This window comes from Bacillus rossius, chromosome 1, assembly GCF_032445375.1.
Source record: "Bacillus rossius redtenbacheri isolate Brsri chromosome 1, Brsri_v3, whole genome shotgun sequence".
Lineage (NCBI taxonomy): Eukaryota > Metazoa > Arthropoda > Insecta > Phasmatodea > Bacillidae > Bacillus > Bacillus rossius.
The window spans coordinates 265,604,576-265,619,076 of NC_086330.1; the positions used below are offsets into that span (position 1 = coordinate 265,604,576).

The following is a 14,501-nucleotide window of genomic DNA, read 5'->3' on the forward strand; positions in this document are numbered from 1 at the left end:
AGATTTTGCGGATTGATCACTGCATGTTTTGATTCGATGGAAATAGGCAGTTCGATGTAGGAGCTGGCACGGAGCGGATCAAGCTTGTTTATGCGTAGCTGCAGTCTCTTGACAACAGACAAAGTCCATCCGGATCCCTTACTCATGTAGTCTTCTTCCTCCTTGCAGATCTTGGAGATGGACTTGGCAACTGCTTCCTCCACCTCATGAACTGCATAGAGTGGAACATTCATGGTTTTGAAGGCTCTCTTGTCTTCGCCGGCATCCATAGGCTTCTCGTAATCGCACTCAAGTACTATTTTTTAAACTTGAGAGAACCATTCTCTTCTATCTCCTCCACAAGTTGGCTTATTATTTTAGCCTTGATAGAGTCCAGGTATGTGCAGATATCCTTGGCAGAACTTGATGTATTTACTGCCACGTAAGTCTTCAAATTTCCTCTGAACCCCACTTCGGCGGTGATGAAGCCGTGGGCATTGGGTAAACCCGCCCCGGTCACTACCTTTGTACGACTGGTGCTTGGTTTAGGAAAAGTTGCGGAGTTAACTGCTGCCATCCTCTGCTTCTTTGTCGGAGGCGGAGCAGGTCCCTTACACACCTTGATGTGAGCTTTCAAATTATCTGCCCTGGCGAACTCCTTAGCACAGTTTTTACATGAATGTGCTTGACGGTTAGGGTTCAGACTGCAAGCCGTCTTCTCATTCCGTCTGGCATGGCTAGAGTTCTCAAAGGTCTTGTAGCAGAAACTGCACCGCATGCCTGAAGTCGTGGGTACAGCTCCAGTACATGTAGCTAGATGCTGCTGCATCTTGTCGGTGCGAGCAACCGTCTTGCCACATAGGTGACACTGCTGGAGGTCACGTTGCTGGTTGTCAGCACACTGACGCTCGTGACGATAGCGGTTGTTGCCTGCCGTGAATTTAGCAGAGCAGAAACGGCATTTCTGCATGACGGATTTCATCACAGCAATCGGTAGTCCGGTCTCAACATACAGAATACGCGAAAGAAGCTCTACGTACGGAGAACTATAACAGAAGAATTAACATAATCAATGTAGCTAACCATTACACGAAAACAAACATAACCTCAAATCTACAAAGTCATTAATCTAATTCTCAAGTTAGTACAACAAACTTAAAAACTCAAAATAGAAAACTCAAGATAAAAGTTCAACCTAACACTAAAATGTCGACAAAGTACTAGTAACTATAAATATTAAAGCTACATACATAACCTCAAACTAATCCTTAAGTTTGTAATGCCAACAGGCATAAGGACGGGGTGGAACGCCATAGCATGGCAAGGATTGAGAACAGGTATTTTTAACACTACAACAACATTAACAGTAATAAAGTTTTAATAAAGCCAAACAAAAATAAATAACAAGGTGATCATTTACGTAACAAACAAACCAATATGGTTTTTTAAAGTGCTTATCACACACAGCAAAAGTGAACAAGCCATTATCAAGGCCACAAAAAAGGTGAGAGTTTACGTAACAAACAAACCAAAATGGTTTTTTAAAGTGCTTATCACACACAGCAAAAGTGAACGAGCCATTATCAAGGCCACAAAAAAGGCGAGAGTTTACGTAACAAACAAACCAAAATGGTTTTTTAAAGTGCTTATCACACACAGCAAAAGTGAACGAGCCATTATCAAGGCCACAAAAAAGGTGAGAGTTTACGCCGGTGCAACATGGTACAAAACATGGGCGGTCCCATTAAGGGCCATAAAAAGGGGCGTCACAAGGTTGACGCATTGAAACTGCTAAATTACAACATTTTCAATATAGAGGGAAAACCCACTACATTATGCGCATTACGTGCGTTACAAAAGCAAGTTACATTTTCTTAAAATGAATTATTTACGTTACGTTTTACGTACGTCGACGGCTCAGGGGAGAACAGTTACCAACAAAGTGAAGTGAAGTTAAATTAAATTAAGTTACATGAAAACCAAACGTAAATTTTCCAGGTGGCGATCTAAAGGGAATTTAGACAAAATACACAAAATTTAACAAACGTTTACATTATGGAAAGGGCCACCGCCTCACTCCAACTTACATTTTCTTTCCCCCGAGGTCACGCACGTCCTACAAAGTTAAAGTCTAACTGACTGACTACATGCTGGCTAACAACTACTCGAGCTCTCGAAAGAGACTAAAACGAGATCAGACGAGCTAGTAGATACAAGACGAACAAGACCAAATAATTCGAAATCTCCAGGTTTTATAACATATGTGCCGCGCAGCACGCATGCGCCGAACGGAGGAGGGGAGGCGAGAAGCAAGCCAGCACACACTAGGAGGGGGAAGGAAGGAGGAGACGACGGGCCGCCGCCCGCGCAGACGCGCGGATTTTGAACGAAGCGGCGATCCTAACGCTTCAAGTTAGCACTACATTCCTGAAATTAACATAAATTTTAGCAAAATGTTAAAGCACCTACTATGACTAACAAGTTACACAAAAATATTCAACGTTCAAAAAGGTGAAAACTATTCACTAAAAATTTTACTACATAAACACAAACTTCATGATAATTGATCCTCAAGTTAGTTTCTCCTGATTAAAATTAACCTAGAAACCACTTAAATGTTAAAATATCGATAAGCTGCAAGTCACTTAAATGTTTACCCTACACAAAAGTTAAATCCATATAACCGAATATATACACAAAATGTTATGTCAAAGCCATGGTAACTAGCTGATAACCTACAAAAAAGATGAGAAACATAAAAATATTAACGAAACATAAAAATATTAACGAAACATGTAGCATACATACCTCAGAAAACGATGAAGTGGAGCTGCAGTAGATGATGTAGCATTGGCGGTAGAAATTGTGATAGCAGCGAAACACACACACAAACTAGCTCACTCAAGCTCTAAGAACACAATGAAGCTCCGACAGCTAATCCTGGACTTTTATAGTCATGGACCTGCTTGTTTTTATAATAACCAATAGGAACAAAGTATTTCTGTTGTATCCGCCAATAGGAACGTAGTACGCGGAGGGGTAGGAAGGTGGGGGAGTACCGATCCAGAATCCATATTAGTTTCTACGACAAATGTCAGAAGCAACCTGAAAGTTCAAACGCAAATACTAAACTTAAATAGAACATTAAAATAAACTATCAGCGAGAGTTAATTCCGAATTTTAAATAATACATAGTTAAGTAGTTCCGCTTCTCAACAACATATTTTACAATATGCTGATTTAAAGTATTTAATTATTTATTTCTAATGAAGTAAACCTTATACAAATTACATAATATTATTTAAGCAAATATAAATGTTACCCCCATATGACTACAAATGTAGTCAATTCGGCAGCAAATGTAACCAATTTTCTCCATCTGTCTACAAATGTAACCCTGTAGCCTATGTATTTTGATCTTCAACCCACTTCCTTTCAGAGTATGATGGCTGTATTCATACTGTTTATAAAGCTATGTTATTATGTAGCATGCAGGATGTATACTTGGTGTTCGCAAGAGAAGTAAGGATTCAATAGGTCTCAAGGTAAAGAAAATCAAATTTGTGTTGTCCTCGTAACAAGCTACCATTTCTTATATGTAACAAGATAGTCGATTTTAATAAAGTGCCATTGTTGTTATCATTTTGTTTAAATTAACAGAAATTCTCAGCACATAACCAGTCAAATGTAGAAATAATCTGACAGGTGAATTATTACCCCAGAATTCACGGAAAAATGCTATGTGAAAATCAATTTTATTTCTAAATAAGGTCATATTCGCCAGTTCTAAGAGTGAATATTATGGAGGGTATCAAAACTCTGAACTAAAACTAATCCAGATTGGCAGAAAATACAATAAAAAAATAATTTTTTTAACTTTTATGATTTAATAACTATAAAAATACAAAATACACCTGTAATGCCCCTCGTGCCCTAAAATTAGATTATTTTAATTTCATAAAAAAATCCTAGGAAACAGCTCAGCAAAAATATAAAAAAAATACAAGTATTACCAGAGGTGGCACGAGGTGGTGAACAAGACAATTTGATACTCCCTGCACACAAGCAACTTGGGAGCTAGTGGATCGTTTAAATAGATATAGGTTAATAAGGAATAAAAAAATTACTACATAAGTAAATTGGTCTATAGGTTTTCTGATTTATTTAAAAAGCTTTAATTAAATCTGTTTACCATTTGTTTTAGTTTCACAAAGAAAGGTATTAACAAGTTATTAAAAGGATGGCCGGCCTGATATGATTAACACACGTCATACTATCTTTTTAAAAACAAATCAAGCACAGAAAAACAATTTAAAAATGTCCTTCCTGACATATTATAGTATGTTAGGTTCGTCCACTCATTACTGTAACAATTTCACATATTCTTATTCGTTAAGTTCTCTATGGCACTGCTCGGTGGTATTCATTTAAATAATTTCTTTCGTTGGTTGTAGGGAGAAGTTATATTTTAAAATATCCCCCGGGGCTTCAAAGTTGGACGTCTGGCCGGGATAAAGCTCTTCTGAAAGAGACTCGAAGCTTGAGGTCCTGGACAACACGATGGGTGCAATTTCGGCGCCCAAATGTTGAACCCTGTCTGAAACACAAGACAAATTCCGATGAATTAGACCTGCTTCCAGACAGTCAAACACCGTCGGTGCGAAAAGGCCAACAAACAGGGTGTAGCTCAGTCAAACACCGTCAGCGCGAAAAGGCCAACAAACAGGGTGTAGCTCCTGGACTCAGGAAATGTCTCGCGCCGACATCCGAAAGGCGCAGACCGAGAATAGCACGGATGACGCGGAAGAAACCATGATTTAGGAAGATAAAAAAATTAATAAAATGTAAACTAAAACATTATTTGTTGCTTAATTATGACTGACTGGCTACTACCAAATTTAGAAACTGGGATCACATCCCTTAACACCGATGACTACATTCCTAATTCGAAGGAAGAGTGTGTCGTTGCCGCGAAAAAGCCTCTCGACAGAGGAGATGCCGAGATGACGCGGTAAGTAGACGAAGTCTAAGTGTAGCAATGGCGGACAAAGCTCCTAATTAAAACGGGCGCTCGGCCCTAGGGAAAAGAGGGGGAAGGTTCGGCTATGGACCGAAAACTTCCGGAGGTGACCGAGGTGGGCGTAACTACACCTTCAGTTGTTGCGCCGAAGGGTGACCACTGCGCTCTCTACCAGCTAGCACAGAAAGCTAAATAGGATCAACTTTTACAGGACGCGAGTAGAAAGCATAGGGCCTTATGGCGCAACCAGTGCTGCTCTCTGGCAGCCTAAAGAGGAAGGAAAGGAGGAGGTTAGCAAGGTCGCCACTAGGTGTCGCGGGCGTTAGCTCCACTCGCTGGCGACAAGCGCAGAAGTAACTGTTTCTGCCAATAGATGTCGTGGGTGGTCCATATCTGCACATATTTTTTCTGTGGCAAATCGTCCTTGAAGAAGGCCACTGCCTGGCGAGTTCAAGTCAGGGCAATGATCCTGGGACAAATTCTGATAACCAAGGTGGGGAGCTGGGGGGTGAGGGTGGAAAAAAATGCAACGAGGCTGGGAAAGAGTGTCCTAAAGTGACTTTCTATGAGTGAACCTAAGACGTATGCATGACAGGAAGAGCTGTTGTAAGCTCGTCTCTGAGAAGTGGTAACAACTCGTCCAGAGCTGTTGTGTGCAAATTTAGTAATGCAGGGAAATACAGTTACAGGCCCACGGGCGTGACTGCAAGCGGGAGAAATGTCATCCGGGCTGGTAACATCTTCATTAGACTTGCAAAAGATCAGATTGGCCCCTGAGAAAAGGTGTCTCGGTCCACTGCCGCAAAGTTTAACTAAGTAGAGTACACCAGCCTAACAATGTGTAAATCACCGTTGTGTAACCAATAAATATGAAAAACAAGATTTCCAAAAATAATTTAAAATTATAATAAAAATTTAAAAAAAAACGTGTTGAAATACCTCATTTGCAGCACACACCAATAATTATAAAATAAAAAATTATAATAAACAATAAGTCAAAATTTATAAACTCCATTAATAAATTAAAAATTGTACTAATATTGTAGATTAACACTCCCTTCTTGGCTCTTTGTCGTTACGAAGAGACATATTTGATGCATTGTATGTAAAAAAAACTCTTATGAAAATAAAATTAATTGCAGCTATCTTCCAGAAAACACAGGTATTAAAATCCCATCCTTCAACAGTCGACATTCTCCCTTGATTTGTACTATAAATAAATGAAATGACTATATATATATATTATTGTTAAAAAAATTTAATAAATACAACAACTTAATTCCTTTACTCAACACTAAACTAAACGTTAAGAAAATTTTATCTTGCCGTAATCCATTATCTTAATATCTTTGATTTCTTTGTTCACTTTCATTATTTCACATTGATCTATTGTTTACTTTATGGTGTATGTTTGTTTTTCATATTATTTTTTTGGTTGTTTGTAGTTTTGTCAGTGTTTATTTGTTATTTGTTAAGTATTTTCTTTCCTGTATTTCTTGTTTGTATGTTTTCCGTGTGGTGTATACCGCCTTGGCTCTGTGCTGTCGGTAGACATCTTACAAATTATAAATAAATAAAATAAATAGTAATGATGTGTAATCAATTATTAGTCATGCGCTGTTACAAGATCAGTCATTTTTGATTTTTTATACCACAGAAAGAATACTTTATTTATTTCATGGCAGTTTGCAGTCATACACAATGTTTCGTCGAAGTGCCGCCATGCTCGTAGCATTATATTATTAATTATGCATAATGTTTTCTTTGCAGGCAAGCAACAAGTACAAGTGGATGTACCTGACACTGAACAAACTAGTAAATTTTTTAATGGACATGGACTGTGAGGTGGTGCTCCTGACATTGCCACCCAAACCTGTTCTTGAGGAAGGAGATGAGAGGAAAGCTCTCCTGCTTAAGTTCAATGAACTTATCAGGAACATGGCAGGTATGTCTTTAGTGTAGCCTTTGATGACACACATCTGTATTTTTGACACTGTTGTTCACAGTGCATGTGAAAACTGTACTCGTGCAGTTATTATTTTTGCTTTGTCTGGATTACTGTGACATTGTATACAACGACAAGGCAGATGAACTGAAAAAAAGACTCCAAAAAATTTAAAATATTTGTGTTCGCTTGATGTATTTAACCTTAAATTGCGTGATCACTAGCACCCTTACTATAAACAAGGCTGGCTTAAATTTCATCACAAAAGCTAACTAAATGCTCTACTTATGCTATATAAAAAACTTTAAAGCAGATACTTAATATTTATGCCGGCGGTTTACGTTTATAAGTTGAGATCACACACTTGGGGCCCGTTCAAAATCAAACCGTGAATACTTAGACCAATGCATAAAACAAAAAACAATGTCGAAATCCTTCACAGTTACAACATTTCGTCTCTGCAACAGCCTCCACCAGGATGATAGACATTTACGGTCTACCAAGGTCTTTCAAAACATATTAAAAAAAACAGACCATCTTGATTCCCAACACGTAACCAAGGTAACTGAATGAATGTATGTGTGTGTATGAGAGTATGACAGACTAATGATAAAAATTTTATTTTTTTAAAATATATATCTACTTAAAACAATGTTAAAAATGATTTAGGTTAGTAATTACTTATATTTTAATTTCTTTGTATTTAAACAAATATTCTGAATGATTTATACTAATACTTAACATAGATGTTAAATCTTTATTGGTTTTATTTTCTAGTTAGTAGTATGTTTGATTCTTAGATGTAACATGTAGTTAATAATTTTATATTTGGTTCGTAGATGTAAAATAATGTTCATGTCTCAAGGTTCAGAGTATGAGAAGGCATACATGACTGAACTACGCCAAACATAAGCCAAAATAAATACCTAATTATATAAGATTGACAATACAGGAAATGCATCCATATGTAATGGATGTTATGTGTTATTGATAAAATTATTGGAAGAGATTATACACGTCTTATATGCAATGTAACATTTCTAATTTCCATACACATTTTATTAAACTTTTAAAAAAATGTGTTTGTTTCAATTGTTGACAAAGTTACGTAATGATACATTTATGAACATAGTGCATGAAAGAACCTAATCATTTCACCATGCATTACTTATTACCTTGTTCTCCAATTTAATGCCATTTTTATTTGTGATATTAAGTATGTATTGAGTAATTAGTTTACTTTATGTAGCAGTAATTTATGTAATGTGGATGTATAAGGTGGCAAGGCTTAACAGAACTGAGTTTGCCCTCGGTGTGACTCGTTTGAGTTGAGATAACATGCAAAAATGGTAACATGTGAAAGGAGAAAGTGTAGATGAAAAGATTGTTTTGACCTCTTCCAATAATGGCTTTCATTTATCACTGGGTTTATGTTCCTTTAAAAGTTTCTTAACATGGGTGAAAATATATTTCAGTAGATTTACGCAATGCAATGTACCATAATGGTTGCACTGTATGTTACACGAAATCTAAAATATAAGGAATGTTATAAGAAACATGAAGAACCAAAATCAGCTAATTTAAAAAAAAACTGGAAATATAAAAAGCATTCACCAATCATGTGTAAGAAATTTCCAAGAAAATTATTAACACACATATGGCCACAGTAGGCTAATGATGATGAGACAGTTGCAACTAGAACATGAAATTAAGGTTTAAAAAAGTCTTTAATAACACAGTTACAGATTAACCCAAGACCGATACTAGAGATACATGAGACAGTTTTCTTGAATTGCTTATGAATGTAAGCTTTTTCAATTAATGTTAGTCATGGTTCACATAAGATTTTTCATTTATAATACACAGTAAAGTTTTCATTCCATGAACATTCCAGCATGTCATTATAGGTAATTCAACATTGTCCAATTATCCGTTCTGTTATTAAATGTTTTGTGTCATTTAGCAAATATTTTGTGTAATATGTAATTTGATAATAATAAACTGCTTTAGAGTACTTACACGAGCATGCATAATTTATTTCAGAGAACAAAGGTCTACGCCTGATAGACATTTACACGGTTTTTATGGATGGGCCAGTCATCAATGAAAAGATGTTCGAGAAGTAAGTATGTACTTAATGTACCTCTTGTTGAGTAATGGTTCCAACTAAATATTGGAAGTGATAATTCCAAACCTTATGAATTGAGAAACCAAAAACTGTTGTGATAATAGTAAGAATTTGGAGATAAATCATATGTATGACAGAATTTTAGGATGTATTAGAATGGTGCATACTATTCTCATGCTATGGATTTTTTTACATTTGTTATAAAAAATTTCAACGTTACTTTATATGCAACAAAAATTATTTCTTACAAGGAAAACAAGCTTCCCCATTTAGACTTATATGTAGACCAGAAAAAAATTTAGCAAGAGCGGTTTATTTAGGAGAGGAAAGAGTGCACTTTGGTACCAGTCACTGGCAGTTACGTACTGTTTATTGAACCTTCAGAAATGGTGGAGAAGACCAACCAACATTGCAGTAGACAATGAAAAAGTTATCTGAAACTTAAGTATTTGCTTTGATTACACAAACAGCCATGTTAATGTGTGCGTCCAGTCCCTACAGTTATTTGTGAAATGTGACTTGAAAAGGGTTTTACCAGAATGTAACAATCTAGGTTTCCAACTAACAAGATGTACATATGCATGTGATTACATTAATTTGTGTCTCCGAGTGAAAGAGAAATGCTAACATTTTAGGCAAATGTAAGTGTATTTTAGTTTCTTTTTCTTTTTTGTTTTAAGGTTTTACTATGGCGGGAAGATTGACAAATTACATTGGAATTTCATGGGCATGGAAAAGATCATCCATAAAATCAAGACCGAATTGTGAAGACTTATTGGAGGTAACTATTGAAATATAATCTGGTTCAGCAACTTACATTTTGTAAACACTTTTTAATTGTTTGTGTGACTAATTTTCCACCGATAGCTAACTAGCATTATCAGAAAAGTTTAATGCTTGTCCTATTGTAATGATTTAATGCCAACATCATCTTTTTGTGTTTCAGGGCTTTCCTCATTGACGATGCCCTTAGCTGAAGAGAATGGGTTAGGTGATATTATTCAAATTATTAGTATTTGGTTTTTTATTTTTCTTATTTAAAATTACTTGCATGCAGACGAAGGCTTCACAGCCTTATTCTTATGTTAAATAATGTACAGCAATTCTTAAAATTTAAACGATGCCTATGGCAAAATGAAATAAGTATTAATACGTAGTTGTAAAGTTGAACATAATTATTAAGTATAAATTTCTTCATATTTACTTGCAGTAAAAGGCTTTAAAGCTTCATTCTTAAGATCATGTAACGATGCATATGGCGGAATGAAATGTTTAAAGTTATATAGTATAAATTAGTTATTATGAATTTTTTCCTTCTTATTTACAATTATATTCTTGCAGATGAAGGCTTTGAAGCCTCATTCTTAGTATTAATAGTATAAATTAGGTTTCATCAATTAAACAATGCCCATGGCTGAAATAAATGATAATAGTTATAGTGTTGAAATGAATTATAATTAATTTTTTTCAATTCTGTTATTTGCAATAATGTATTTGCAGATAAAGGCAGATAAAGGCATCAAAGCCTCACTCTTAGGTTTAATAATGTACATCAGGTCTCAGCAATTTAACAATGACTATGACTAAATGAAATATTTATAGTTGCATAGGATACTCAGTAATGGAAATGTATGTAAATTAAATTTTCTGTTTTAATCAAAGTTGATAAAAGATGAGTGAGTAACGTGCAACAAATAACATTGCACCCATGTTGACTTTACTGTTTATTTTATTATATCGGTTCATGACCATACTGCACGATAAAAATCAATGTTCATATGTAATTTTCATATGTCCTAATAACCATTGCATGTCATTATTGGGTTTTGTTGTATCAGCTCGTAAAACAGCACATCGAATGCAACACCAAAGATCAAGTGCACACTTGAACTAAAGCACATTTACAAGACTGAGTCTTAGCACATGACACTAACTTAACTAGTAAGGACAAGCTTCATAACAAACGTACATAAGCAAGACTTACCATGCGTACAACATACAGCAGTGTACACATAGCTCGAATTCCCACGTTCCTACAATATATGCAACTTGTACTAAAATCCAACAGATACAAGTGGCACTATACAAAAGTAAAGCACATCTGCATAAGTTTGCACAGGGTACGTTAAAGAAAGTATTAGCTCACCTTTCATAACCACACAAAGATAAAATGTAACACTTGTAAGGCAGTGAGATGTAACAGTAGTGTTCCATTCCCTATCATTTTTAATCACAATAGTACTAAATCATCCTAGTCCTGATAATTTTTTCTCTCTCTTATGCATGTATATCGAATTCATAACCGATGAATATTTAACCATGCAAATACTTAATGCTTTGGAATGTTATGATTTTTAACTCTATTAGCAAGGACTGAAATAGTTATAGTTCCTTGAGATCTGCATGGTTGTGGAACATATTCAGTATCCCTGCCATTTGAATCACAAGAAACCTCAGTAATGTAGCCACCACAAGTATTGAATGTAGTCTTGTATATAGTTTGGTGCCAGTTCCAAGCCTGGATGACACAGAGGACTGGAAAATGGAATGTTATCACTTTGCATGTATTGGAATGCTGATTGTGTGTTTGAAGATTTGTTTTAGTTGCAGCTATGGTTCGTCGTTCCTGAAGTGGCGTAATTGGATTTGACTTGACTCACTATGTTTTCACGGTAACAGCATATGCACTTATGCAGTCTTAAAATACTTGGGTAAGTACAGTAACACACTGTATTCTACTTTACGAGACAAAAACATTTCCATAAATGTAAATGTAAATCTTGTTAACAAATATTACTTGACAATTATAATAATTATTTTACTTGGAGACTTAACTTACCAATAGTTTCTTGAGGTCTGCGTTGTTGTGGAACATAAACACCATCCCTGCCATTTGGATCACAAAAAACCCCAGTAATGAGGCCACCAAAAGTATTGAATGTAGTCTTGTATATAGTTTGATGCCAGTTCCAAGCCTGGATGACACAGAGGACTGGAAAATTGAATGTTATCACTTTGCATGTATCTGAAAGCTGTTTGTGTGTTTGAAGATTTGTTTCAGTTGCAGGGTTGGTGTGAGACTAAAATATGTAGATATGAAATCAACATGAAGCACATGTGTACTTTCAGGTAGAAAAAGCTAGTGGGTAAGTCTGAATATCAGTTATGTTGTTATTTGGCTTAAGGATAAGACACTGCACACACATACTAGAGGACCCTCTTTTGTATCCTGATTTTTTTCCCCTTGGTCCCTAAGAAATGGTTATGACAAATACTTTTCTTTTACGTTGTTATCCTCTGCTGAGTGTAATTGTACCTAAGGGTCTTGTTGTGTTAAATATTTTTAACGATATGTTTGTTAGAAAATTATGCATGTATTTTATTGGTTAAATAGATGGTGTTATATTTGTTTACACACATTGTGACATACACACTAACAGCCTGGAGGCCTTTGTGGTAGGCATCCAAAAACAGAAAAAACTACAAACATAAACAGAATTTGCAGGAACTGCACATAGATAGGTCCAGCCTGCAGGCAGTCACATGCAGAGAAGGACCATCTGCAGTAGGTACCGCTGCAGGTGGGCAGGGCATACAGAAAAGCACAGGCCACATGCAGGTTTGGCCCAAAAAACAAACACAATACAAAAAAACACAATACAAAAAAACACAAAATACAATACAAAATAATACATTAAAATATAACTAGTAAAGATAAAAATCATTAATATATGTTTTTATTAGAATATAAAAGGGCGATGAAGCTTATCTTTCTAGTAAAAATTGAAAGTTATGATGGTTCAGCTAGGATGAGTTAGATGAAAGACCTATAAACTAAAAAAAGAAAAGTAAAGTACCTTTTTTATAGCAAAATTAGCATTTTTCTGATTTGACTGAGAGAAGGCCACTGTTAACTTCAGATCGTAGTACATGTTTACTATTCTAACTCTGATATGCCTAGCAAGACTTGTAGCATAAATGTGAAATAAAACACGAATGTGTTGTTTGTTTAATATGTTTTCCAGAGAAGGGTGACCAAGTAAGGTGGTTGAACGTGACTTTCCAGTAACTGAGAGCACTGTGCTAGACTTCAGACTCGGCCCAGCCTGTGCCACTTTCTGAGGGGATGACGGATATCAACGTCTAAAATGGATTTGGTGTGTCTCAGACATGTAAGACCAGTGATCATAATTTAACCCTTTCCCGGGTAGTGGGAAGTATACTTCCCACAGAGTTAGTTTTGTTTAAGGGCCGCGGTAAATTATTTTACCACCTCAGACTTAGTCTGCCATCTGTCGGTTACTTCAGTAAACTATAAATAAACAGTTGGTAACTCTTGAAAACAAATGACAGGCACTGGGAACGAAGGAGAAGGCGCCAAAAGCTGCACTAAATACAATTTTACTACTTTATTGACATTGTGTGATCGTAAAAGTAAGTTATGATTTGAGTGAAATTCAGAAGCACCAAAAATGAATGTTACATGTTATGGTAAGTGAAATAATGCTTTGAGTTTATTTTATCATGTAATTGGAGTAATAATTTTTTCCTAACCTCACATTTTTGTTTTTACTTGCAGAAAAATGTCCAGCAAAAAAGTGAAGTTGCGCTAAGAAAAATAGTTTGCAACTTTTAGCCCCCAATTTTACAATTATTGACAATGAATGAAGAAAATAGTAACAGAAAGTTTCATTGAGTCCATATTGACACTTTTTACGACATTGTGTGATCATAAAAGTATTGTTGGATTCAAGTGAATTTCAGAAGCACTAAATATGAATGTAATTTTGTTCTGGTAAGTGAAGTAATGCTTTGAGTGTATTTGATCATGTAATTGGAATAATTTTGTTTTCCTAACCTCACGCTCTGGGTTTTGGTTACAGAAAAAAATGTCCAGCAATATTTCAGTGAACTACAAAAGACAGTAATTTCTCATTTTTGTCTTCCTGCAGCAAAAATGCCCAGAAAACATCAGAGAATTTCCACCGAGGAAGCCCTTGAGTTATATTTTGCACTTCCAAGTGACACCGATGATTCCGACAGAGATCCGGACGAAGGAGCAGAAGAAGAATTTTGTTTGATCGAGAATCAGGAGAGTAGTTTTTGGACGTCTGATCTGCAGCCAGGCACCAGTACAGAACCAAGTAGTGTGCACATTGTAGATCAAGTGAGTGATAGGCTTGGCAGATCTATTACACAATGTAGCACCAGTAGGGCACCCAGTAATTCATGTAGGCAAAATGTGGAATCTAGAAATGATGATAGGGATAGCAGTGACACTGAAGTTGAGCAGATGGATGAGGACTGGTCTCAGGATGCTAGTCAGTTTGATTCGCTAGTTGTCAATATGGATGTTGATGGAGAAGTCACTCCTATACTAACTCGAACAAGTACAGAGAAAGACTTTTTCATGCAAATATTCAGTAAGA

At 35.9% G+C, this 14,501-nt stretch overlaps 1 protein-coding gene across 1 annotated transcript; it reads left to right on the forward strand.

Moving 5' to 3' along the window:
- The first annotated feature begins 5,084 nt into the window (after positions 1-5,084).
- LOC134527356 (uncharacterized) lies at positions 5,085-9,840 on the forward strand. The gene is made up of 4 exons (XM_063359972.1): positions 5,085-5,114; positions 6,770-6,944; positions 8,988-9,066; positions 9,753-9,840. Exons 1-4 carry the CDS (start codon positions 5,085-5,087, stop codon positions 9,838-9,840), a joined length of 372 nt encoding a protein of 123 aa, XP_063216042.1.
- The last annotated feature ends 4,661 nt before the right edge of the window (positions 9,841-14,501 follow it).